A 25,338-nucleotide genomic window follows, 5' to 3' on the forward strand; every position below is an offset into this window, starting at 1 on the left:
CTTAGGCTGAAGCCATGGGATGCTGTGAGTTTTGATTGATGCAGGTGTGTCTGTGGCTGAGGGCCATGCAAGGGGCTGAGGAATGTGGGTGGCGCTGGCTGCCGTTGATGTTCGATAGAATTATTTGATTCATATTATGATTTGCTACGTCTGCTTTCAAAACTTAATTCCATTGTTTTGAACCTCCGCTGTGTGGTCAAGCAAAGGGACGGACAGGTTGACGACCGAATTAAAGTGAGACATGTTACGTCTGCTGGCATTTAGAAGGTTAATCGGTGGATGATCTGCGGTGCGCTGAGACTGATGTATGGTCAATCTGGTGATCCTTGCACAGTGCCTTGAAGTCTGCAATGATCTTGGCTGAATTTGGACGACTCAGAAGGTGATAGTCAACGAGGGGTCTGATCAATTATTGGCGCGACATATGATCCACGCAGCTGCAATGAGGTAACTAGGCGTTGGGGCGACCCTCACTAGCGGTGAGAGGATCGCCCTTGCATGACACCTTGCATATACTGATTGAAGGTGTCAGGGGCTTAATAACTGGGTTGGTGGCTGCATGTGGCCCTTGTTGTAGTCAGTGTTGAAACCGTTGACATCATCCAGAGCACGCGACAAGCAGGTGTTGGGCATTAATGGCAGATTGGAAGCGCCAATTGGGCAAGCAAATTCGGAAAATTGCAAGCAAAGGGGAACGGGTATCATAGAAAGCATCGCAAATGGTCAATTGTAATGACCCGGCTGAGAATCGTGGCAGCCCCGCCTGTTCGAGGCTATATATATGATAAGTCCCACCGCTTCAGCGACATGCTGGGCGAGGTCGTTGGGACGACACAACACATTGTCACAACCACAGATCACCACAGCTGCATAATAAGCAATTTCTTGTATTAGGTGTCTGCCCGCCGTTGCTGTCAGCGTCATGATAGCGCCCCACCACGTCGGCTCCATTCACATTAAGTTTGGAATTAATTTCCTGCCGTCCTTTAGACCCTCCGCCTTCAGTTTGCCACCCTCGCAACCAATAACCCGGCAGAAAATCATGTCAAATTCCTAGTCCGCGGAAGTCCGCGTCCTTCATCCACCGTCCCGAGATGCGTGCACGGAAGGTCTCCCCGCCCAGCCAGCCCGGCAGTCCCGGCCCACAATCCGAGGCCGCCGGGCTAACCACTGGGAAGGTTCTGATTCCCCGGGTTCGATCGAGGATGCTGGCGAACTCCCAGATCCGGACCGCTCGAGCTTGCGATCCCTGTCGTCACCGCAAGGCCAAGTGCAATGGCGGGAGGCCGATATGCAGTCAGTGTGAGAGGCTCGGGATTGAATGCTTGTACACGGAGCAGAAGCGCACCCAGGAGAAAAAGGAGCTGGACATGTTGCGGGCTGCCATCAAGCGGCATGAGCGGATGCTGCAGCTCATGTCGTCCCGCTCGACGGATGCAGTCTCCGCAGGACATCCAACGGTAGCTAACCCGACGATGCATCTGACAGCACTAACCTGTGTAGGTTGCTCCACCGAGCCAACAATTGGCCATTCAACAAGCGCTGCCGGAGAGTCTGGATCGCACCATAGAGCTGCTTCACATCCAGCTCAGAGAGTTGCATAGTATTTATCAGACTGTGCATGATTGCGATGTTGCAGTGTTGCCCACCGTGGTGGACACCATCCGTAGGAGTGTCTCGGTGCATGAGGCTGCCACTCAGCTGACACGGCAGATGTCGTCGCAAAGCTCGGGAATCAGTCTGGAGAGGATGCAGAGGGTGTGGCTGACACGGATGTCGGGGAAGCCCGAGTTGGTCAACCGACATCCCTCGTACAACGTGAATGCCGGAGAACGCTGGACGTCGATCGTTGACAATGCGGCTGCGTCGCATCTCTTCTCGCTATTCTTCGTCTGGGATAATCCAACATGGCTCCTCATTGACCCCGTCTCGTTCCTGGAAGATTTTCACAGTGGGTCCACGCAGTTCTGCTCGTCGTTGTTGGTCCATACGATTCTCTTCTATGCATGTGTACGTATCCTACCCATATGTTGGCCGGGCTGACGGAACAGCACTTCTCATATGATCTGGAGAAACCGTGGGACCGGCGTGTGGAAATGTCCACCGCCAAACGGCTTCTGCGGGAGGTAGAACGGCTGTGGCAGCGCGACAAGCAGACCGTATGCATTCCCACTGTGCAATCCAGCCTGATTCTGGGGCTGTTCTTTTGTGCATCCGGGAAAGACAAGATAGGTGTGGAGTATATCCAATACGGGGCCCGGATGGCGTTGCATCTGGGTCTGCATACCGCCGCGCCGCATATCCCGAACGATTCAGTAAAAGCTCGGAACAAGTGGGCGTACAAGGCCATCGCTAGTGCGGTCCACGACGTGCAAACGTGAGTTATTAACAGACGTATACGTAGCACGTACTAATCCAACAGTCTGACTTTGCAACTAGCCAGGATCCCATCGGTCTGGCCCGGGCCACCAGAGCTGTTCTTATCAGAGGAAGAAGCGGCTGCAGCAGATCGGAACCAGCAATGGGCGCCATATCCATTCACTCATCCAGCCCACAAATCATTTCTATACACGGGGCTCTCCGCCAGACGAGAACTGTTCATCATCGTCAATGACGTGGGGCATCTGTTCCGTCAACTCGGTGGTCGGTTTGATATGCAGGGATGGCAGCAGGGGGCTGTCTTGTACCAGAGACTATTACATTTCGAGCGGGATCTTCCAGCTGTGCTGGGGGTCCAACGGAATCGGACGCCCCATAATCTCTGTTTTCAGTAAGTTGCCATGGCTTGTGCGTGGGAATTGCTAAGGGTACTAACCAGAGTAGCATGTACTACCACATGACGGTCGTGAGTCTCTGCGGACTCTTCGTATCCCGCGACAGCACGACCCCGACAGATGTCCTGATCCAAGCCACGAATTTCGATCCTCAAAAGCTGCTGGGCGACGCGATGGACGCAATCGCCACGCTGATATTGCTCTATCGAGTGTGTCACGGATGGAAGTCGATCCCACTGGTGATGATGCACTATTTTGTGGTCGCAGGAGTGCACGCAGCCTCGCATCTGGAGTCGTCGAAATGGCGCGAGGTGCTGGTCAGCTGCGTGTCTGGACTGTGGCACATGGGTCTGGTGTGGCGCGTCTCCCGGGCATTTCTGCGGACGGTCCAGCTGGTGCTGCAGAGTGCAGATCAGACGTTGATTCCAGCCGAAGCAGTGTCAATTCTGAAAGAATTCGGCGAAAAGGTGTGGAACCAGAACGAGGTCAACTCACTGGCAGCTGACTATGTGGTCTACCATCATCCGAAACGGACGCTGGCACTGGACCAGGGGAATAACTTTCAGGGGGAGAAACTAGAGAAGCTGATTCGAGCTTTCGATCAGTTGAGTACGGATGGATAGGAGAAGAGAGATGATGATAGATGGGGGGAGCCGGTCTGTACACGATGACTGTAAATAATGTTTGTTATGTTACCTGCGATACACGACGCAGCCACGCGCCACGAGAATATACGACTCGGGCGGTAAAATACAGCCTGATTTCATCTATTGCCTCTAATAGAGTCCAGCTCGTCTATACCTACAGTCTATACAGCTACGAAACCTCAATCAGCTCATCCCCGACCCTGCGCGTCCATTCCATCCAACTCCCATCATATACCCTCCTCGTCCCTTTGGCCCCAACCAACCGCAACGCCAGGTCCAGCGCCGCCGCCGTAACCCCAGAATTACACGTCAGGATATATTCCACCTTCCCATCGCCATCCTCCAACGCCCCGGCATCCACCAAAACCCTCTTCAACTCCCCAGGCGACAAAATTGACCCCTCCTGTTCGTTCAACAACCTCGCCAACGGCACATTAACCGCCCCAGGCATATGACCCGACCTCAAAGCCGGATCCATCTCCGCCTGCACGCCGCGAAACCGCCCCGGTATCCTCGCATCCAGAATCCTAGCCCTTTTCCCATCCTGCTCCCTGCCCCGTAAAACAACATCCCTAACCTCCTCGAACTCAATCACCCGCTGAGTATCAACCTCTCCTTCATCCACAATATACCCCCCACCTTCACCACCACCCTCACCCCGCCCAACATCCCCCACCACAACCTCCCCATCACCAACCGGCAAACCTAACCGCACATACGCCCTCAAATTATTCAAAACATGCACATGCCTATGCCCAAACAACTCACACATAAACGCCAACCGGGGGGCATGATACGTGCCTATTTCCTCTGCGTCGTAGATGACCAGGATATCGGATTTCTGGATCCCGAGGGCGGACATTCCGGCGGCGAAGTGCGAGGGGGTGGGGAGCATGGTTGGGTAGGGGGAGGGGGTGGTTATTTGGTCGAGAGGGAAGAATCTATCCGGTGTTTCTTGTTAGCTGTGTTTTGGATGGATAGTATGGGGAGGTGGAGGAGGTTGGGGAGGGATGGGGGTACTTTGAGCCTGGGAGATGGTAGGATTCGAAGGAGGCGTGGAGGGTGGGGCGGTAGGCTGCTAGCGGGATGATTCGTCGGGACTGAGGGGTGAGGGTGGCATTGTGGTATTCGGTGGGGGTTATTAGGGGGGTGGTGAAGGGGTTCATTGTGAATTGATTTTGGAATTGGGGGATGGTGGTGGTGAGGGGAGTGAGGATGCGTTATCGATAGTGCATAGGGATGCATATGTGGGATGTTAGTCAGCTGTGCAGATGTGCAGTGGGTAATAGGATCCATGCAAGAAATTGCATCATTGTTTGTATTGTTTGATCATGCAAACTAGAAGACAATACCATAACAATGCATCAAGGAATGACCATCACCCAGCTAAGGTTGTGCCTCTAGTTGACAGATCTCATTCTGATAGCAGCATCACAGCAATTACAGATGTGGCGCATTCAACCCCATCAAGCACAACACCCCAGCTATAATCCCCGCACATGGCATCGCGACCACGCCAAAAGTATCCCTCCCAGTTGCCGCCAATTAACAGCCCCAACATCATAGTTCATCAACGCCAACCCCCGTCGCTGCGGCCGTTAGACACTGCGTCGTTGACACTGGCAATCCCAGCCTTGAAGCTACCAGCACCGTCACTGCAACTCCAAGCTCCACCGCAAACCCTCGTGTTGGGGTCATCTGCGTGATGCCATTTCCCAGCGTCCGCACCACATGGTATCCATACACCCAGAACCCCGCTCCGATCAGTATGCCGGCAATTACCAGGAACCATACCGGAGTATGAGTCTGCGTATCCACAGCCGCTGCACGATTGGTGGCGTAGATGCCGGCCCCAAGGCGCGACGGCATTCGCGACGTCGTTGGAGCCATGAGCGATGGACATGAGCATCGCTGCGAGAACCAGGCAGTATCGCCATAGATGCTCGACGCGATCGTCGTATCGGTGTGCCCTCGCATGAATGGACCGGAGGTGGTCCGAGGGGGTGAGAACGTCGCGGGCAACGCCTTGGAGGAGGAATTCCAGCCAAGACCAGTATTTTCGAGGATGCAGCCAGGTGAGGTGCTGGGTTGGCGTGAGGAAGTGGTCTCTAGGGATGGGTGACTGTTTGCAGATTGACGGTATATGGTCTTGGGCGCTTTCGAGATCACTTGACCCCTGCGACTCGGTGTGTGCTATGGTGTTGACTTTCTCTCGAGGTTCGCTTTCATGGGAACTGGGCACCGCTGGCCAGTACAGCGGACAGTCATCTTTGAGTAGCCATGGTCCCAGCGGCAGATGATAGAATCGAAGCCTGGCATCCCCCTTGACGAGAATACGATGGAAGTACGGGACGAAGAAGACGGTCGCAAAGATCAGACAGCCAGCAAACACTCCCAGGACGATCCCAGCGGCCTTGCCTGCCCCAAACGCCTCCAGGGATGAAGCAGTGGATGCCGAAATCACGATAAACAGGGCAAGAAGAGCCCCAGTGAACGCCAGGTACACTGGAAACAGACGCATGGGCCACTTGAAAGGGTCCGCGCGTCCAAGAACTGTGCCTTTGATGGTACCAAAGATCAGAGCCGACAGGACGCAAGAAACAAGCGGGGAGACACCCCACGTGGCCACAATCTGAGAGACACTGCCATGGCTCCAAGCCCAGTCAATGTGAGCCTGTGATGCGAGTCCCACAGCCACGAGGGACGCGACCATGGTCTGCGTGGTTGACACTGGCCAGCCACGGCTGGTTGCGAACATGAGCCAGATTGCTGCCCCGACCTCGGCGCAACCCATGGCCAGCATATATGCACCGGGATGCTCGCTATATCGATCCACGTCAATGATACTATTCTTGATGGTTTCGGTCACCGGGGCACCGAGGGCCACAGCCCCGATGGACTCGGTAATGGCAGCGAGGATCCCGACATGCCATAGTTGAGGGTCTGCGCCGCGACCGAAGTAGCATAGGAATTGGCTACATCGTTGGCTCCGTTGCCAAAGGCGCAAAAGACAAAGGCGATAGACGCCAGGGCTAAGATCCAGTCATATTTGGCTGTGTCAGTGGGAATCATGTTGAGATAGATGCAGAATGCTGGTTGAGTGAAGCCGAGCATCTCAGTAACTATGTATATATCTTAGACTAGAGGTCAAACTTAGTCGGTCGGTCTAGACAGGCCGGACAACATCCTCCGCAGTGGTTACTGCCTCGTGACTGAATAAGATCATGCTTATCTGGAAGTTAGACTGTCAACTAGGTTTAGAGAAGCAGGTTTGGATGCTTAATTTGGTGGCGTCCTCGGCTCAAGACTGCGACACCATCGCTTGGAGATCCAGGAGAATCCCAGGCTGGTGACAATTGTCGCAGACGTAGGAGCCGAGCCACGGAACGGGTGAAGTAGGCTCAGCGACGCAGGATGGCAGGTGATGCCATCCAGAGGTACAACTGTCAACGTGGACATCGGAACCAGAGAACTCAAAAAAAAAAAAAAAAAAAAAAAAGGATATGTGGAAACGCAAAATGGAAGAGGTGGGTGGGTGGCCTGAAAGCGTAAACAAAAAGTGCCGAAGGTAGGAGGACGGCAGAAAAAAGAAAGGTCGTGCCCGGGATCGAACCGGGGTTGCCGGAAACTTTCGATTGCTCAAAATCCGGAGTGATAACCCCTACACTACACAACCTGTTGTTGTGATAGGCAGATAATCAATAGAAAAAACATACCCTTTTGGAACCAAAAACCGAGGAATAAGCCACGATCGGCCATTGCTTCACTTCCTTTCTCTACACCCAACTACCCGAAGTTTCGATCGATCGCACTACAACACATTAAATTTCATCAGGGTATTCATGCCAAGCTGCCCGACACTCAAATGATGTTTGACTCAATCCAACCAACCTGATTGTAGTGGTGATATTTCCAGCATGTCTACAATCCGCTGCAATATGTCCGTGCATTGTCCGGAATGACGAGCTTGTATGGGATGCTCCGTCCGAAGGACTGATGACAGCATCGACAGTCTCATTCTTCCAGGCACAAGATAACCGACCCTGCAGCTTTAGCGCGATGATCCTTGACTGTTTGGGAAGCCGGACGTCGATCGATCTCGGTGCAATCTCATCCGACGTAAGGATGCACGCATCGCAATGATCTCGGAGATCCCAGCATGTCCATTTCTCTCCAATCATGTCTTATACATACATAGTACTACTATGTATATGGTACTATGTAAATAGCATGAGATATCATCCTTGAGACCATACGCGCATGGCCAACTGAAGCTGACTGACCTCTGCTGTCCTGCTACCCGCGACCCCACCACCGTGCCGATCAATGACGTACTGGACAGCTTCATGAACAGCTCACAGCATTCAGCACAGCTTTTATGCAGCCAAGACCCGGGCCTCATCGGTGATGTAATTCTACACCAGCCGCCAAGTTTGAAGGTTTCTAAATATACCCGACGATGTCGCAACTGCAAGATATATATATTCTGCTAGTGTTCCTGGCATGTCTGCTTCACCATCCCAACTGCAGGGCACATCACCATGAAGACCCTCACTCTCTTCACAACTCTCTCTGCAGCAACTGCATACCAGTTCAATCCTCTTCACCACCTCGCCGGCATTGCTCCCTACTTCACTCCCCATGATCCCCCCATCAACCCAAGTCCCCCGGCCGGCTGCAACGTCACCCGGGCAGCCTACCTAGTCCGCCATGCTGCTATTTACGCCAACGACTTTGACTATGAGACGTACATCGAGCCTTTCGTTGACAAGCTGCGTAACACGACGCAGAATTGGGCTGGCACCGGGTCGCTTTCCTTTCTGACCAACTGGACCGCGCCTATTACCGATGACCACCTCGAAAAGCTCACCCGAGTCGGCCTGCAAGAAGCAACAACCCTAGGGGCCCAATTCCGCCAGCGATACCCAGACCTACACACTGACAAAGTCTGGGCCTCGACCGCTGAACGAACCACCAAATCTGCACAGGGCTTTATCACTGGCTACACACACAACCAAACCCACCTGGACCTCGTCAGCGTGGCAGAGAGCGATACCACTGGTGCCGACTCTCTCACCCCATACAAATCCTGCCCAGCATACAGTTCCAGCTATGGCAGCTCCTACGAAGAGGTACATACCAGTTCACAACCCTCTCCCAACCTCACTAACTTTGTCCAGACCTTCATAAACCACTACACCGCTGCCATAACGGCCCGCCTCAACCTCCTCGCCCCAACCTTCAACTTCACCTCCGACGACATCACCGCCATGTTCGAGCTCTGCGGCTACGAGACCGTCATCCGAGGCAGCTCGCCTTTCTGCTCGTCCACCCTGTTCAGCAGCTCCGAATGGCTGTCCTTCGAATACGCCAACGACATCATGTACTTTCACAACACGGGCTACGGCCGCCCCTTGTCCCCAGTATTAGGCTTCCCCTGGGTCAACGCCAGTTACTCTCTGTTGTCCGCCAACACCACCGACCAAGACATCTACGTCTCGTTCACGCACCGCGAAGTCCCTCCTACGGTTGCCACAGCCCTCGGACTATTCAATAACAGCGCGTACTCGGGCGCGGATAACATCAATGAAACTATGCCAACAGATGAAGTGAACTATAACCGGGCGTGGAAGAGCAGTAACATCTTGCCGTTTTTGGGGAATATTGGAATCGAGAGGATGGAATGTGATGGTCGGAGTGGATATACGGAGGGTGTGTATTACCGGGTGCTGGTTAATGAGGCTGTGAAGCCGGTGCCTGGGTGCAGAGATGGGCCGGGGGAGAGCTGCAGTGGAGATCAGTTTGGGCAGTTTGTTCAAGAGAGGGAACAGAGGTATGGGGACTTTGGGGCCATGTGTGGGAATTCGTCTGCTGTGGGGGAGTTGAGTATTTATGATTGAAGATGGTGGAAAATGATACAATGTATATAATATCTTCCTACATGATATCTGTACGATGATGAACTTCATTCTTGAGTCTTGAACTGTAGTAAGATTCATTCCACGAGAATTTCACTTTCAAATACATCCAGCACCTATCTCCTTCAGACCATGACAAACATCATTAGCCCTCACATGCATACCAAAGTCCTCAACACTCCAACCCGGTATCACGACATTGATGACGCAAGAAACTGTGCCCTGACAGGGGTTCATATCAAACTTGGAACAATACAACTTCTTTGACTCTCTTGGTTTTAACTCGGGGGGAGGTACTTAGTCTCATCGGTCACTCGAGGGGTAGTTCTTTTCTGCGTATTTATTCAATGCATGATAAGATAGCCTCCCGGCACTGAATCGATTGACAGAACGGTTCAATTGAGAATATCGCTTCATGCTGTTCTCATCACTCTCTATCCATGTCCATCCCCATGTCAGTGAGAGGCCCTAGCAAGGAGCCTGCGATACTCTTGTAATGAATGTATCCCCCCTGCTTTCCTCCTCTTCGCTCTCCTTTTCACCCCCCTTCCAGCACTTCACCCATCAAAAGAGATCTGACTTTCCCCACCGAGGCCTTCTATGCCACCACTGCTACTACCACCAGGTCGCTCGTGCTGCCTGAGGTATCCACCAGTGTAATGAAACCGTCGCTATATAATACATGATATTTGCACCGCAGCAGACCCTCTCAACCATAGCATGCCCCGACAACCCACAGACTGCCACCGCCCTCAATCAATATAACCGGCCCATTCGACTCGATGTCGCATTTGCAGTGTGGTAAATAGCCTTTGTATCATCCATTCAACCAACCCCCATCCATAATCCAAACAATCAGACCACACCAACCGCAGGGAGGAATTATGAAATATCTTCAATATAAATTCATCTTCCCTCGGAGTCTCCATCATTCTATTCTCACCATCACTCTTCACCAACACCTCCACCAGCCAGCACGATCTATTCCTTTCGCATCCTCCTCTTCCCCGGAATTTTCATCCATCAAAGTTCCCCAACAGCACCATTAACAACCTCCTTCTTTGAACCCCTCCTTTCTTACCGATCCGTTTTCCACATGCGGATTCAATACCCGGTACAAAACGGACCCTTGGGTAATTTGTACCTCGCTAATCGCATAACCCTCTTATAAAAAATGTTGAGAAAGCTACTGTCTGAAAAGAATCACGACCTTCAAGCTGGTAGCGCCATTTCTTCTCAACTTTCTTGGGTTAATTTTTGTCTGTTTGGGTCTTTTTTAGTAGACGTGCGAGCGGAATGGAGGGTATAGTTTCCACCTGATGGGGTAGTCTTTGATGTTGGGTATTGTGGTGAGTCAGTATTATTTTGTGTGGTTGTTTGTTTTGTTTCCTTTCTGTATCAGGGTTTCCTCGATCAGTGGGACTGAGATGCGATGTATAACGAGACAACACAAGAAGAATGGTAGGTTCAGATAATAGACCTCAGACTCATCCGTAGCGGTGTCGATTTTTTGTAACCACCTCCATTTCCCCGGCTGTCTTTGATAACATATCCATTGTAGAGCTCTGATTGAGTCAAGGACTTTGATTCAGATGGATATGGATCTAAACATCCAGCACCAGCACCCCATCCCCGCAGGAATATAGAAACTTGGTTCCGTAGCCCTGGATCGATGGAACGCAGCTGGGCTGCGAGGTATATGACATCTACCGATCGGCCGTTATGTTGATATTCCGATAGGGAGTTGGAAGTAAAGTAAATGGCAAATAGCCTTCGGGCATGGTTGGTTATGTCGCGCAGGTCTGTGCCATGCAGACTTTGTTCATGTGGGGATGGGTGTTGATAATAGTATCAATTGTGGATGATATCAATAAAGAAAGGTAGATATTGTCAGGGTTCAGCGGAGCCAAGTCGAGCGAATTGCATAAGTGTCCTGAATAGCTTGATCTATACTTTCGTGGCATAATCTGACATTCAGCGCAGCGGATGATGTACCAGTCAAGATAAGATTCTCTAGAATAGATTTTCATCCTAGGAATATCCGCACATGAATATGGCTATGAATCGGGCAGGGAATTGGCAGCAAGTGAAGCACAAGGTATAGCCTTCCTGGGTGGGTGATGAGTTGAGTCGGTGTTGAGAGAGGCCAGCGTTCAGAAGATCCATGATAATACTTGAGCGTGAGAAGACCGCCCTGTCTCGTTTGCGATCCATACGAGTTTGCAGGGCTGATATAGACTTCATGGCTTTGGGATCTTGAATATTCTGCGTACTGTATGGGTTGTTTTCATTGAGTGGTCAGGGGGGCCTAGGGGTAGGTCGTTCGATAGGACCCGACAACTGGACCTGCGGTCCACTCTGATGGTAGTACCTGAAGGTAGAGTGTGATTGGTGAGTTGATTGAATCGGACTTTCTTCCACATATAAGACCTCGGATCGATTGTGTAGAGATGATTCCGATTGGTCGGTCTCTGTGATGAGTATTCGCACATGTATCTGAACTCCATAGAGCGAGCTGGAGGTTGGAAGTAGAGGCCAGATAAGATCAAAGTCTCGCTCCGGCATGTTATAAGTCTTCCAGCTCGGTGATGGGTGTTCCGATTTCTCGCTGGGAAGTGTACATGGCACACATATGGGAGGGTGACATCAGACTTCCTTTTAATCACAGATCGATACCCAGACAATGAAAACCGCGAGGCGTGCTGATACCCAGGATCATAGTCCGTTGTTGTTAAATACGCGACCAGGAATGCTCCATGGCGAGTAACAAGACACGGTCCCTTGAATATTCCATCAAGGCCGTGTCAATCCGGTGGAGAGTTTCTTGTGAGATGCCTCAACAGACCCTTGTGTTCGTCTGGAACCTTCAATTTCTTCTTTCATTCGTCTGTTCGTTCACTTCCGCCGATAAATAGCAGACTACCCGCGACAATGCTGGGTTCGGTATAGCTTCACTAACAGCACATTGAGATGACCGTCTCAAGCCCAGTGTAAAGACGAGTGCGTATCAGCGACAATAAGTATTCGTCGTGTCTGTGCTTCTCAGGAAGCACGTAGGTTGCCGGGAATAATCGCTTCTTCGATTTGAACCCTCAGTCAACGAGTCATAACGCACCACCAGTGGGAGTGACCATGTCGTGTTGGACACGCAGAGTATAAGGTGCAAGCTTGTCGAAAGCCTGCTGAAGATACCGAAGTCCTCTGCTGTGTATTCGGAAGTAGACCAAGAGACATGTCCAGTGGGTAAAAATACCAACAGATACATCTCATCGGTATCATCGACGGAGTATATAGGAGTCCTTGAGCAGGCTGATCTAGTCGCATGTGGATTGAGCATGAAGCTGATGTTTTGACTGTTTTTATTAAATGCTCACAGTCTCAGGTGACATGGTAAATGCAGAGTTATGTCGTCCAGGATATGCATGCTCACTGGTTGTTGGCGCACACTATTACTTCACACATGCGTAGCCAGGGTAGTGGTATCAAGACGTAGACCATACTAGTGTTTCTCAGCGCTACCACGCTTCGAAAACCAGGTTTCAGTCACCGTGGACCGCAAACATGCGGTATTCCTCCAGCTCTGCTCAATCACTGCTTCATCAAGCATGCAATGATACCTCACATCGTGTATCTCGTTCCGTCTCGAGAATAGAACCGCCCGATGCTTCATCCGTGAGGCGGGTTGCTGTATCCTGTAGCAAGCGGAGTATGTAGTTGCATCATAGTTGGCGTAGAAGCCATACATGAGCGATGCAGCATGCTACCGCAACTTCATGGTGTAGTCCATATTGACCCGGTCAATAGAGGAACCTTGATGAGCATGATATCCTGCCGTTATGAAGGCTAATCCAGAGCCCTGATGTGGTCATACTTGGTGACTGAGTATTCGTATAAGGCAGATACGCAATACAGTCAGACATGTCCCCGGTCGGCTGGCGATATGGTAGAAGGCTCAGTATGCTTGAAGCTCGAGACCGCCACCCACTGTAAGGGCCTTGTGATAGAAGAACTCGCAACTTTGACGCGAGCTACACCATGATAACCATGGTGATTTTGCGTATCATATATCAAAATGCGTAAACAATGTCAAGGCCGAGGTGAGAGCATGAGCCTCGACTTGTGCAGCTGTGCTTGATGCAGCCATCAGCGGTAGCTCTGGTGACCATTCGTGTAATCCCTCCGGCGGGTGGAAGAGAACCTATATAGGATCGCAGAACGGGTCGGCCATGCGGATCTTACTACTGGTTGATGAGCGAATAGTTGATTCGTCCTGTGGTTCTGGAGTGAACACCGTAATGAATCGTATCTGGCATCTGGAGTCTTGCTGTGTCTGCCGTGGGCCTAAATGCACCACCGTGCAGCCAGCCTTAATAGCGTCGTCACATGGCCATACCGTCTGAGGGCAGCCAGATGTGAGGCCCCCCCACCCTGCTAATGTTGTCGATGAGTCTTCGGACCACTTGTGCATGGAATCAAGTCAACTGGAGAGGATGGTAGACGAAGTTCAGTATTGCCTTGCATCAACTCAATGATTATGCCGTGAAGGTCACGGCTGAATGAAGTTGGAGACAGTGAACTCTGCCCCGTTGCACAAATTTCTTTGATAGGATGTGTATGATATATACCACTCCAAAATGCCATGGTTGAACTCCACAGAAGGTGCTATCAGTTCACCCAGTAGACGTGAATATCTCGCCGATAGTAGGAGCAAAGCGTATAGCAGAAAGCAGAAATTCGACCGTGTCTCAGTACTGCGCACCCATGAGGATCGACAAGGATGATGCTGATCGGCTTCGTAGGTAACACCCTCGAGTGCAACAAGCGCACAGCTCAAGTTGATCAGGCCCAACGACCATGCAGCACCTGGAACAACGCCTTACTCAGCGTCGTGTCCAGCAGACAGAACCACAGCTGTTGTGGCATCTGAATCGGTGGCAACGATGTGACCAGCTCATGACGCATTGGCTAGAAGCCGAAAACTGTTTTCAGGCCTGCCATGAGCCACCACAGCACCATTACATGGTACTTGGTACCACCATCTTTGCCCAACTTTACTCGTTTGGCATCAAGTTGTGATCGCCGAGTTGGCGCGGACACTCATGAAATAGTCTTTATTGCAGATATGCGGTCTTTTATCTTGCTTCGCTGGCTGGGATTGCCTAGTCGCTGGGATATCCACAGGCATTGGCAGTGTCTGTTGCAGCAGAGGCAAGAGGCATGTTGGTGCCCACGTGGATTTGCTCTTAATCCTGGAAGAACAAGCGCCTCGAGAAGCAGTGGACCGACCGCGATTTGACAATTTTGTATAATGTAGAAAGCAATGTGTGAATCCCCGAGTTTGCAGATTGAGATCACTAATGTATAGGGAGCATGTTGAGGCAAATAAGCCTTCGATGTCGCCAAGTTGGACGAACTCATCTTGGCGAGCAGATTTTCTGAGGATCAGGTGGTCATGTAGACCAAGGAATGCACTCCTTGTAGTTGCGTCGTGATTCCTTGATGGGCTGCCGCGAGCCCATCAGGGGGGACCTTGCTATCTTATTTGAAGATTGCTTCCCCTCGCCGAAGTCTGAACTAGGTTTCTCGTAGTGAAGGCTGTCTTCAGGTGAACGTCAGCCGTTTCTGCCCCAAGAAATCGATTAGGGCCCGTGCAGAAGGACCTGGAGAATGAAATCTCCACTTGTTTCATACAAGGTGATACATAAGCCATCAACTGATATAAGAAAGTTGGTAATTTGCGGCTTCGTTTTAGAAATTACCAGATTGTATGTCGATCTAGTGGATAAATGTCCCAGCGAGTAATGTGTCCAGTTTGTAGCAACGGTTGTCTTCGCAGAGTCACCCAGCGACAATTCATTCGGCGTAGTGATACTATCCGCTCTATTGATGCAAGAACACAAGCATCTGCAGGACGCGATGGTTGCCCATGGCTCATCAGGTTGATTTTGTAGGGAGAGCGCCGAGATAAACCGGGAATGGAAATACCACGCTGATGTCCAATGGCTCCGTCGGTGTGTTCGTTCATTCACCCGGTCTAGAGCCCGAGTCATCTGCGCTGTATCTTAGCAACTTAAGCCTCGCTGGAAGCTGGCCAGCCTCGACAGATGATCTTGCTCATCTCAGGACCAAGGTCAGCGGCGCACATGCCTCGGAAGGTCATGAACGGGACCAATGTGTTTGCATCATTAACCCCGCTTCATTGAAATCAAACGCAGCTCTCGTTGAGACGGCCGTGGTATGTATCGATATCGCTCGGATGGTCTGATGCGATGCGAGGTCGTTTCAGCCTGTTTGTAATGTGCCAACACATAATCGGGTGTCTCGTCGGATTATCAGTGGACCGCAAATTATACTCGTCATAGTCGTCGTTGCGCCTTGCGAACCAGGCCACTCAAGGGTGCTAAGTCCCATCGAACAGAGATGTTGTTATCGATCGAATGTGTTTGCAGACCCGATCCCAGCTCAGTCAAGTCACACGGCGGGGAAGATGGATGCCCAGGCAGCACAGGATGAATCATATGGTAGGTATGATGGGTTCCTTTGCAAAAGCCACTGAAGTTGCCCGCTTAGGTGCATGGCTTGACGAGTTATGGATCATCAGCTGAGGGAATTGCGTCGAGAGATTATGTGTGGTGTCAACATAGTTGATTTCCCGGCTATCGATCAAGCAGGTAGAACCAACGGTCTACGCTGCGTTCAAAGTAGAGCTCGTAAAAACGAATTAAATATGTTGGCAAACGTGACGAGGGAGAAGTACGAGGCGGCTCATGGCCGTGATTGCGGGACCGTTAGTTCGGTTGGTCTGTCTCCGAATCAGAGACTGGAGTACCGGGCGACCTGTCAAAAACTTCAATTAGACAAAGAATAAAAAGAAAAACACAACTTACAACAGAAGGGATTCGCTGGTGGTCACCCATTCAACTACTAACCTCCCGGCTTGTGGCTTAAGCGTGGCCAAAAGTCGGGTGGGTGCCACCCGGTGTGACGGGCTAAGAAGCCGGGTGGACTACGTGAAGTATGATAGTCTGTAAAGGAATTGAATTCGCTGGAGAAAGAACTATCTAATCTGCGGACAGGTTGGGTTTTCTTATAGACAACTCTTTCTGGGGGGTTTCCTTTACGACTTTGGTAAGCTCCTTTGCTGCTCTGGAGATTCCCATCCTTTCTACGGGTGTCATCGGATTAAGGTCCAGGGCCAGACGGGTCGGAACATAGATATTCCGATTCCGGATGGCTGAAAGGGCCTAGCCCTTTTCACCCGGGTGAGCATAGGGTGAGGCCGCTTTACGGTAAGAGACCGAAGTAGTAATTGTGGAATTTTGGGGTGATAAGTACGTGGAGACTGGGGTTAAGGACTATGAGGTAAGACAAGGATTCATACCCTTACTACTTAACTTGCTTCAAAGGGGAAGACTGAGACTCAGCAAGGATTACGTGGACCAGTTGCATATCAACTTTTTTTTTTTTTTTTTTTTCATCTCAAAAGCTAATTTGTCGGATCAAGTCTAGCCTGACAATGGCCTCAATAACAGTGCTTCTCAGATAGCTATTGAAATCCGCCACCTTATCCGGATGATCTGCTACTCTACACCCACATAGCCGCCACTTCATGTTAGTGGGTGTCAGCGTGCAAGTACGAATGCTTTGATGTAGTCCATTCACGAAGGGCCAGTCGACTGACACGCTACAAACTTTATTACATCGTGTCCCCAAAATAAGTTACTGTACCCACAGTCCAAGAACATCTACAGAAAAGGATCAAGGCTGTGTCTAGACGACCAACTGTGACTTCACCAGCCAAGTTCTCCGAGATGGGGGTTTTAGTCCAATCGTTCCCCATAACTTAGTAACGAGATAACAAGATTCTCCGCACAGTAAGTGAAATCATGCCCTACCCACAGATTGGGGAATCAGGATCTTGAAAAGCTCTGGATAATGCTATTCCGGGCGGGACTGTCGCCTGCGGTTTCACCTAGGCAAGGCTTGTTACGTCTGGTAATTTACAGTTATCCGGTATGGTTACTTGAATTTACTCGGAATTACACAGTATGTGCATCTCATGCCGAGTAAGTTGGTCGAATACGACAATACAGCCCCACATCCGATGTAAATCATCGATTTCAATGCTATGCCCCAGTTAAAAGGAAAATCAAAACTTCGGGTATTCAACTGCAGAGTCGCGCTTCTTTCTTTCCCTCATACCATTCTCTTCATTCTCAGTAAAATGCCTGCTTCCTCGATCACCATTATCTTTTCTCCCTACCATGTGGGATTCCGTGACCACCGTGTTGGTAACGGCCCGCACCGGATTCGCTCGCTGGGCGTTGTCGAGGCCCTCGAGAAGCTGGGCGTGACCATCAACTTCAACGAGATCCCCCACGTCGACAGCTTCGAGGGTGAAATTGGTCGCAGCTTTGAACTCCTCCGCCGCATTTCCACCGCCGTTTCCCAAGCTGTGGCATCAAACAGCTTTCCCCTCATTCTGTCCGGGAACTGCATGGCCAGCGCTGCTGCCGCCTGTGGTCTGCCGATCAATGATCTCGGCTTTGTTTACTTCGATGCCCATGATGACCTAGACTCGCCTGATGTCAACGAGAACGGGTATTTGGACGCTATGGGTCTCTCCATGCTCCGCGGAGAGAGCTGGAAGACCCTCATGAACACTGTCCCCGGCTACTCGCCCCGGACCTACCGCCGCTTCCTCTACTGTGGTCTGCGTGACCAGTCCCCCCTGCAGCGTCAGCGTGTCATCGACGCCGGCATGACCTCTGTCTGGGGACGCTCCGACATCAAGGTTGACTTCGCCGCTCAAATGAAGCAAGAACTTTCCGCCCGCTCGTACGGGCCAGCTCTGGTTCATCTTGATTTAGATGTTCTGGATGAGTCTTACGGCAAGGTTAACGACTACCCTTCGCCCGGTGGTATGATGGAGGAGGACCTGATCGCCTGTATGGACATGGTTCCCCGGATGGACACCAGCCCGCAGTCGCTCACTGTCTGCTCCTTCGATCCCAACGCCGGTGATGGTGACAAGATAGCCACTATTGCTGTTCGCGCTATTACGACCTTTGTCCGGGCTCTCTTGGATACGAATGCCTTGACGAAGGCCTGAACTTGGGTCAATTCTTGAAAAGTGTTTCCTCGAGAGAAATGTTGCATTATCGAGAATGGCGGCAATGTTACAGCCAGAAGGAAATCGAGACAATCCTGTGCATTCAACGAAGGTATCAAGACTAAGGAGAAGGAGAAGGAAACTATCTACCTGGAGGTCTTGTTGTTATCACCCTCTAACCGGTATCTTCGATCTCGGTATCTTCCTTCTCTGCCAATTAACACAAGATGAGGCCGCCCATCGTCCCACACAAGGGGAGTTACAATACTTATAAATTCTTTGCATGAAGTTCGTCGAAAGTCAGCTTTCAGAGTGCGGTTTGTGAATAAAGTTATGACACATATGGGAGGAATTCTTGTAGATACAATTTCGCAATATATAAGAGCCGATCTCGAGATAGAAGTATGAGGTGCAGCCGTCCTAAGTACGCAAGTAGATTCGGTTGGGCAGAGACCATTCAATCGGGCAGTGGGACTGCCAATGCAGCCAGTGTTAACGAAAATCAAAGAAGTTATGTATTTCTTACACTAGAAAGAGAATGATGGTTATACAAGTGGATCAATGCTCCAAATCATATTCCCAACGGCCAGGGCTGATCCCCAGGAGGCATGGCCAACAACTCGGGGTTAATAGTATCTTGCTCGGCCCAAGAAGTCAAATCCTGCCACTCCATGAAACCATAGGGATCGAGGTCTTTTAAAGCCGACGGTGGATCAAGAGAGGACAGTGATTGCCTTTCGCCTCCCGGGAACATCCTATGTAATCCTTCGTGGACACCCCATTTGCGTGAGATCAACACTAGCGTTCTGACTGATCGTTCTGCCCATCCCCATGCTGTCTTCATTTCCTGGAGAAGATGGAGTGTTTGCATGAAGAGCCGTTCGGACTTGTCTTGCATCAACTGGTCGTGAGATGTCATGTTGAAAAGATGGATCATGGCAGCTGTTCGGGCTGAGTCGATGACTGAAATGGAAATGTTCCTCTAAGGGATCATTAGCTATCATCACCATCAATCGATGACTAGGTTGGGAGAATGATGGCAAAGAGAACTTACCAAAGAGTAAAACTTGGAATAAACCTGGAGCAGATGCGTGATCTGTTCAGCCGATTTGCTGCATGTCTCATGGTAAGACACCAAGGCCTTATTTAGAAGGCCATCCAACAGGTTGAAGCTGTCTGGGACACCGATAAACGGACGATGAAGGAGGATGATTAAAGTATAGTAGTGAATACTAAGACGATTCTTATTAAGGTGCACGAGTACTTGGCTTTCATCAACTTACTGTAAACAATAAAGATGGGGCGGAACAGGCTGCTTCGTTATAGCGGATGGAAGACGAAGAATGCTTGGGAAATTGCTGTAAAAGGACGTTAATTCGACGGTTGCTTTGGTCATGATATTTTTCTTTTCGCCTGAGGATGTGGAATTATTAGGAGTATATCTGGCAGTGTTAGATACGGGGGTAGCTCTGCAATATGAGAGGGACTTACATGTCGTCCAGTGGCTGCACGACCATCTGAAGAATTCGACACGCATAATGGAAGGTTGTTGTAGAATAGGATAGGAATGGTTGGGAATCAGGGAAGAACTCGCCGTTGTCATCCCATGGCTGATAATCGATCGCTGCACGGATAGGCGGAAGCGGAACCTGGATATCTCGATCGAGAATGATACTCGGCCGGCCGATTCCCACGGTAAATAATCTAGTGATTTCGTCAGTTTCCTGGCCAGGAGAAAAATCCAGTCTCGGGCGGACTTCTGCACGTACTTTTCAATCATATAGCATCCCCACCACGCAATGGATCGTAGTTCAGCCTCCTCGCCAGTCAAAGATCCGGAATTGACCCACTGACTGGGATCGATATGCAGACCAAGATTATACGCCATGCGTATGGCAATGCCTGGGTGAATGGGGGTTTTAAGTCGGTTCAGAAAGCGGAAACGGAAACTCATATAGCCAACTTACCTAAATAGGTCCAGCCTGCTGGTTCCTTGTCCACTGCCATTTCCATAAGGGAGATAAGCGCCGCCGCAATCACAGTTGACACGCGAGGAGCCTCGATCTCTTGAAAGAGGAGCGCTTTGGCTTGCCGTGCAAAGGCATCGCCAGCGGTCCTCGGATCACTGCCATCGACACGGGTCTCAGGCACGTCAACATACCTGGATGCCAAAGCAAGGATGCTGGACAACAGGAGTGGAGTACAATACCCATCCTCTCCGTCCCTGGCGAGACTCCTGGTGAAAGCCTCCTTGTGAATGAGGTATTGCCATTGATTTTGCCACCTCCAGAAGGCTGTCAGCAGCTTGTCCTGAGTATTGGGCAGAAGGGTGCCCCAGATGTCGGAGAGCTTTATATCTGAAACTGCTAGATGGATGGACGATGGATCTTCGGGAGTGTCTACCTGCTGCTCGACCAGACTCAGATGACTGCGAGATCCAAAATAACGGAGTTGATTGCCCTCTCCCAGACTGAGTCCTCCCATCAAGTCAACCAGGTCATCCTTGATACTAGCCTCCTTGAGATGTGGAGGCCAACCCGGCTCTGACTGCATGGCATACTTCTTCTGGTGTAGAGATCGAGAGCTGTCATTCTGGAACTGTCTATCTCGCCCCTGATATTCAAGAAGTTGGGCTTCCAAAGCCTGGACCCGAGCCTCTAATGCCTGCACCTGCTGTTTACTTGGCGGTCTGGGCAAGCCCAGCGGTTAGATGGCGATAGCGTGCGACTCCCTCGAAGTTTCGGGACTTACTTGCGTCTTTCTTCGTCATAACGATATTCACACTGCTCCTCTTCACTGGCACATCGACCACAGACGGGCTTTGCACCATCACACTAGTGAGTTTTTAGCAAGGTTGCAGCTGTGACGACGTGGAGCACTTACTCGTATTCGCTTCTTCCGGCACACGGTGCAAGCTAATGAAACCCGCTTTCGAGTAGGTTCCACTCGAGACATGACAGAATGCTTTGCTACACAGATAAATACTAGGCCGGGGTTTCCCTTGGCAGGCACCTTAGACTATAGTCTCTACAGAACAGGTAGGCCTCGGGGGCGGTAACGGTTTGGAATTTGGAACCGTAAACTTGGGTCATGACCTCAGCTCCCACCGCCCTCGGCAATTCACCGTACAGTGGGTGATCACCTGACGATCAGCACCACCTGGCGATCCATTTCAACCACCAACTCAGCAACAGAACATTAGCAGCTAGACTTGTTAACCCACGGGTTAAAAATGTTACGGGCTGAGCTCGCCCCTTGGGAAGACTAGGCCTGTGGCCTTGTAACCCTGGTAACCCCAAATTCCTCTCCCCAAAACACGTGAAAAGATTCTTGCTCAGCCGGTCCCTTTCTGGCATGTACTTGCGATATATGTCGAAAAGGTTTGTGGTATCTCTCTCATCAAAACTATTTCCCGCAACATATTCATCGTACGATGTCGTCCACCAGGTCTTGATAAAATCTTGCTTCTTCGCACGGCGCTTTTTAGCTGCTTTATTGTACCATACAGCTCGTTCAGCGGCCGGAAGTGAATTCTCATGAGGTCGACCAGCAATCCTTCTGGTAAGCTCATCAATCTTCTGGTAGATTCCAAGCATCTCAGAATCCGTCTCTATTTCAGCAACGGCAGCAGCATCCACCTTGCAAGGAGAGTTAGTATCGCGGTGATGGGCCATACTTTGCTCCGTAGCATGCGATTCATAGTCTGCCTCTTCGTTCCAGAAACAGGCACCTATAGAGTCCACGAATCTCGACCTTTAGGAGGTTTCTTTGCAAGCAACTCATCTAAAGATTGAATGCCCCTAAAGGCGTTGTCGGCAATACCATATACCATCAGCCAGTAAACAAAATTCCTTCCAAGAATCTTTTGCTCTCCGATCCAATTCTTAGGCCTATGTTCTGTTAGTAGTGATCAAATGTAGAGCAAACATCCCTGCAAAACCCGTACAGAATGGTTTCATCGTCATAACGATGACCCTTTAGAAACTCTGGCCTGATCGTAACCCAATATTTGACATTCTCTCCAGCATCCCACCTCATGTTCCAGGAGAGGTGCCATAGAGGCATTAAGCAGTTGGTTTAATTTACCTGATAATAAAGAGCCTCATTGGTGTCCCGGTAGGCACTAGATTCAACAATAGCGCCTGCTCGGGCCCCGGAAGAGGAAAATAGTGACAGGCCAAAGGCTTGTTGAAAACGACCGCGTTCATGCACATAATCATGCGTATCACTTGTGTAAAGATGTTGAATCAGAATATTAAGGTCTACCCGTGTCACAGGGTATTTCTCTCTATGTTTGGCGCTCAATCCGTACTTTGTAGTAAGCTCATTCCTGATATACTGCCATCCAATTAGTAGATACCTTACAAGAAAGGGAAAATAGAGAACAAACGCTATAGGCATCATCTTTGAGGTGTTTAGGTATTGCAATTTGTTTTACTCTTTCCCATTCACTCATGAAACGAGTAAGATAGCCGACGGCTTGGGTGTTCTTCCTCCAGTTCAGCTGCGTGGATAGCGAGCAGATATACAGGCCTGATCGAGCAGAACATCCTTTTCGACATTTTTGCGTAGAGGCTTATCCAGACCGGCGATAATACAGCCAGCCATCGGCAACAATCTCGCGTTGTTCATGACTTGTAGATGTCATCCTGATGCTGGATAGACAGAGTGGACGACAATCCTGTGGAGGCTTGTCGAATAGGCCCATGAGTCCAAGGGCGATCAGAAAGGCCCAACCGTCTAGGATTCCGCCAGGAAACTAGACGAATAGATCCCGGATGCCATTGCCCCAGTTGATTCGTCCCACGGCGGACACAGAAAGTGTGCATTGTGGCCTTCCACCGGGCAGTCAGCATTTTGCCGTCTGCCATATGCGCTGCATCTCTTGTGTCGCTTATTGATCGCCACAATGCTTTCGGTATGTGGCATTGGGCTGTGCCCTTGTGGAATCCCTAAGCGGGATTATCGACCAAACGACCACTGCAGTCTCGTCTCTTCTCTGTATGACTGCCATGAACACAGCGATGATACTCAAATATATAAAAGCAGATGTTCGAGATCAACCATCACGGGGCGACATTGTTTGTTTCTTGTCCACTGCATCAGAACTGGAACCAGACGTACCGCGATGGATTCATCCTCTGTGACAAAGTCGGTCGGGAACCAGACGGTGTGTGGAATATGCGTGCATTTTGCCTGAGGCTGGACATATGGATGGATCGCCTGTGTTGTGTCTTATATGGGTGATGCAGAGGCACAGCCTCATTTTCGTACGCGGTTCGACGCAATACATTTGATGGAGAACCTCGATGAGAGGCCATGATGTAAAATGTCAGCAAAGGACGGTTGGGATACCTTCTAGGTGCTGTATATAGCTTGATGCTCTTGTAGTGAGAGGATGATCGAGGCCGGAAGATCGTAGAGGCCATTGATTTTCAGATCTTGTTGCTTCTGTATCCGAGTTGGAATAGTCGACCACATTCTGTGCTTGTCAACCATGTGCTCCTTCACGTGCCTGCCTAATACCAACGGTTTGCTATGAGTGCCCTCCTAATATTGGGCCAGTCTTGAGCCAAGAAGTAGCCAGAAAACGATTGGTCGGCCATTGCGAAACTGAACAGTCTCCGAGACATCACACCAGTGCCAGGAGCTGTCCAATCACCAGAATCCCAAGCGCAATAAGGTCCCAGGCGTCGACGAGATGTGCTTAATGCTGCATAAAGTCGGTAGTGGCCCAGAGGTCTCTCAGAGTTAACCATCAGCGAGTCACGAGTCTGCCAGTCCCCTGAGACGACTCGGCGGATGAAGAAAGAAAGAGGAGTCACCAAATGAGGTGAAACGAATGATATCACTGAGATGACCCATTTTAGCTCATGAGCACTCCGCCAACATGCTTTCGGATTGCAGATTAGAACAAGGCATGTATGGCAGCACCGCTACCGACAGCCACAATGAAACCATTTGTTCAAGACTGATACTTTGAGGAGATTTTCGGGAATCTATGGGTGCAGTTGTAGCTGAAACATCCCCGGTACGAGGTTGTCTCCCGCTTTCTTTCCCAGCTGTGAGTGGCCGCATGATCTTCCGCTGTCGGTTGCACATCGCCATATAAATCGAATAACTTTGCTCTGCCTCAGAGCAGGGAATGGTAGAACCCTGTTTGGACTAGACACGTGAACAATGCTGTATGATGGGCCATAAACACATCGTGCTCGACAGGGTATTGGTGGGGTGACTGCTTGCTGTTTAACCGTATTCATCCAGCGCTGACAGCTGAGAACTGGCGCCAACACTGTATTAGGGACATTCGACGCGCCCGACAGATGTCTTTGTCGTTCAATCGGCATGCTCGGTAACCGTTTACCCTGGTAGAGTGTAGAGAGCTTCTTCGGTGATGCTTCAAGCAATCCCCAAAGCCTCAATTACCAGTAGACTCTGGCGTAACATAGACATGAGCCCCCAGTGGCTTATAACAGCGATAGATAGGGCCGAAGGAGGCACAGCAGCCAGGATCCTGGAAGACCCCGAATGTGCCGGGATAGCAGCATGATGGAAGGCCACTCTTCCTCGTCGTTGAAGCGGTAGATGGCAGTGAAACCGGCAGAAAGCCAGTATGCAGGGTTGGAAGGAGGCTTTCCGTTGGCAGCAGCCAGCTGAACCGATTGCAGGCATCACAAAGACCCACCATTCCGTCGAAGATCTGTCAGAGTTCATGAGAGTTGCGAAGAGGTTGTCGTTGCAACAGCCTGAGCTATGACGGACTGCCGTTTGCGATGCCCGTCTGTCGACTTCGTTCATCCCGAGCGAAGCGTCGAGGTCGGAAGTAGATGCCGGAGCAGGCATTCCCAATTCATAGGAGGATTAAATCAGACGTTAATTGATTTGAG

General features: G+C 50.5%; 6 protein-coding genes and 1 non-coding gene across 7 annotated transcripts; 3 read left to right on the forward strand and 4 right to left on the reverse strand.

Moving 5' to 3' along the window:
* The first annotated feature begins 850 nt into the window (after positions 1-850).
* Positions 851-3,528, forward strand: BO80DRAFT_383878 (uncharacterized protein). The gene is made up of 5 exons (XM_025716933.1): positions 851-1,460; positions 1,504-2,010; positions 2,052-2,377; positions 2,423-2,770; positions 2,824-3,528. Exons 1-5 carry the CDS (start codon positions 1,095-1,097, stop codon positions 3,395-3,397), a joined length of 2,121 nt encoding a protein of 706 aa, XP_025574464.1. The 5' UTR covers positions 851-1,094; the 3' UTR covers positions 3,398-3,528.
* BO80DRAFT_383881 (sulfurtransferase) lies at positions 3,529-4,597 on the reverse strand. Its single transcript, XM_025716934.1, has 2 exons — positions 4,442-4,597; positions 3,529-4,362 (listed from the first exon to the last, which is right to left on the reverse strand). The coding sequence occupies exons 1-2, from the start codon at positions 4,585-4,587 to the stop codon at positions 3,591-3,593; spliced, it is 918 nt and encodes a 305-aa protein (XP_025574465.1). The 5' UTR covers positions 4,588-4,597; the 3' UTR covers positions 3,529-3,590.
* Positions 4,598-4,951: 354 nt separating this feature from the next.
* On the reverse strand, positions 4,952-6,580 carry BO80DRAFT_425929 (inorganic phosphate transporter). The gene has a single exon (XM_025719641.1). The coding sequence runs from the start codon at positions 6,222-6,224 to the stop codon at positions 4,992-4,994; it is 1,233 nt and encodes a 410-aa protein (XP_025574466.1). The 5' UTR covers positions 6,225-6,580; the 3' UTR covers positions 4,952-4,991.
* Positions 6,581-7,013: 433 nt separating this feature from the next.
* BO80DRAFT_t184 lies at positions 7,014-7,097 on the reverse strand. The gene has a single exon. It is a non-coding gene; the product is annotated as a tRNA-Gln (tRNA).
* An 839-nt stretch (positions 7,098-7,936) lies between these two features.
* On the forward strand, positions 7,937-9,390 carry BO80DRAFT_465568 (putative histidine acid phosphatase). Its single transcript, XM_025722729.1, has 2 exons — positions 7,937-8,553; positions 8,602-9,390. The coding sequence occupies exons 1-2, from the start codon at positions 7,963-7,965 to the stop codon at positions 9,319-9,321; spliced, it is 1,311 nt and encodes a 436-aa protein (XP_025574467.1). The 5' UTR covers positions 7,937-7,962; the 3' UTR covers positions 9,322-9,390.
* An 8,148-nt stretch (positions 9,391-17,538) lies between these two features.
* Positions 17,539-18,770, forward strand: BO80DRAFT_425931 (arginase family protein). The gene has a single exon (XM_025719642.1). It carries the CDS (start codon positions 17,564-17,566, stop codon positions 18,449-18,451), a length of 888 nt encoding a protein of 295 aa, XP_025574468.1. The 5' UTR covers positions 17,539-17,563; the 3' UTR covers positions 18,452-18,770.
* A 236-nt stretch (positions 18,771-19,006) lies between these two features.
* On the reverse strand, positions 19,007-21,493 carry BO80DRAFT_408899 (uncharacterized protein). The gene is made up of 8 exons (XM_025717863.1): positions 21,335-21,493; positions 21,203-21,285; positions 20,419-21,140; positions 20,221-20,353; positions 19,943-20,155; positions 19,735-19,893; positions 19,506-19,683; positions 19,007-19,433 (listed from the first exon to the last, which is right to left on the reverse strand). The coding sequence occupies exons 1-8, from the start codon at positions 21,404-21,406 to the stop codon at positions 19,023-19,025; spliced, it is 1,971 nt and encodes a 656-aa protein (XP_025574469.1). The 5' UTR covers positions 21,407-21,493; the 3' UTR covers positions 19,007-19,022.
* Positions 21,494-25,338: the final 3,845 nt, after the last annotated feature.

The sequence above is a fragment of the Aspergillus ibericus genome, assembly GCF_003184845.1.
Source record: "Aspergillus ibericus CBS 121593 unplaced genomic scaffold BO80scaffold_24, whole genome shotgun sequence".
Taxonomy (NCBI): Eukaryota; Fungi; Ascomycota; class Eurotiomycetes; order Eurotiales; family Aspergillaceae; genus Aspergillus; species Aspergillus ibericus.

Coding starts and splice junctions, on each gene's coding strand:
- BO80DRAFT_383878 (XM_025716933.1), top strand. CDS start 1,095: ATGCGTGCACGGAAGGTCTCCCCGCCCAGCCAGCCCGGCAGTCCCGGC. Junction 2,378..2,422: donor GCGGTCCACGACGTGCAAAC/GTGAGTTATTAA, acceptor CTAATCCAACAG/TCTGACTTTGCAACTAGCCA. Junction 2,771..2,823: donor CCCCATAATCTCTGTTTTCA/GTAAGTTGCCAT, acceptor TAACCAGAGTAG/CATGTACTACCACATGACGG.
- BO80DRAFT_383881 (XM_025716934.1), bottom strand. CDS start 4,587: ATGAACCCCTTCACCACCCCCCTAATAACCCCCACCGAATACCACAAT. Junction 4,363..4,441: donor TACCATCTCCCAGGCTCAAA/GTACCCCCATCC, acceptor AACACCGGATAG/ATTCTTCCCTCTCGACCAAA.
- BO80DRAFT_425929 (XM_025719641.1), bottom strand. CDS start 6,224: ATGCTGGCCATGGGTTGCGCCGAGGTCGGGGCAGCAATCTGGCTCATG.
- BO80DRAFT_465568 (XM_025722729.1), top strand. CDS start 7,963: ATGAAGACCCTCACTCTCTTCACAACTCTCTCTGCAGCAACTGCATAC. Junction 8,554..8,601: donor ATGGCAGCTCCTACGAAGAG/GTACATACCAGT, acceptor AACTTTGTCCAG/ACCTTCATAAACCACTACAC.
- BO80DRAFT_425931 (XM_025719642.1), top strand. CDS start 17,564: ATGCCTGCTTCCTCGATCACCATTATCTTTTCTCCCTACCATGTGGGA.
- BO80DRAFT_408899 (XM_025717863.1), bottom strand. CDS start 21,406: ATGTCTCGAGTGGAACCTACTCGAAAGCGGGTTTCATTAGCTTGCACC. Junction 21,286..21,334: donor GCCGGAAGAAGCGAATACGA/GTAAGTGCTCCA, acceptor AAAACTCACTAG/TGTGATGGTGCAAAGCCCGT. Junction 20,354..20,418: donor AGCAGGCTGGACCTATTTAG/GTAAGTTGGCTA, acceptor CCATTCACCCAG/GCATTGCCATACGCATGGCG.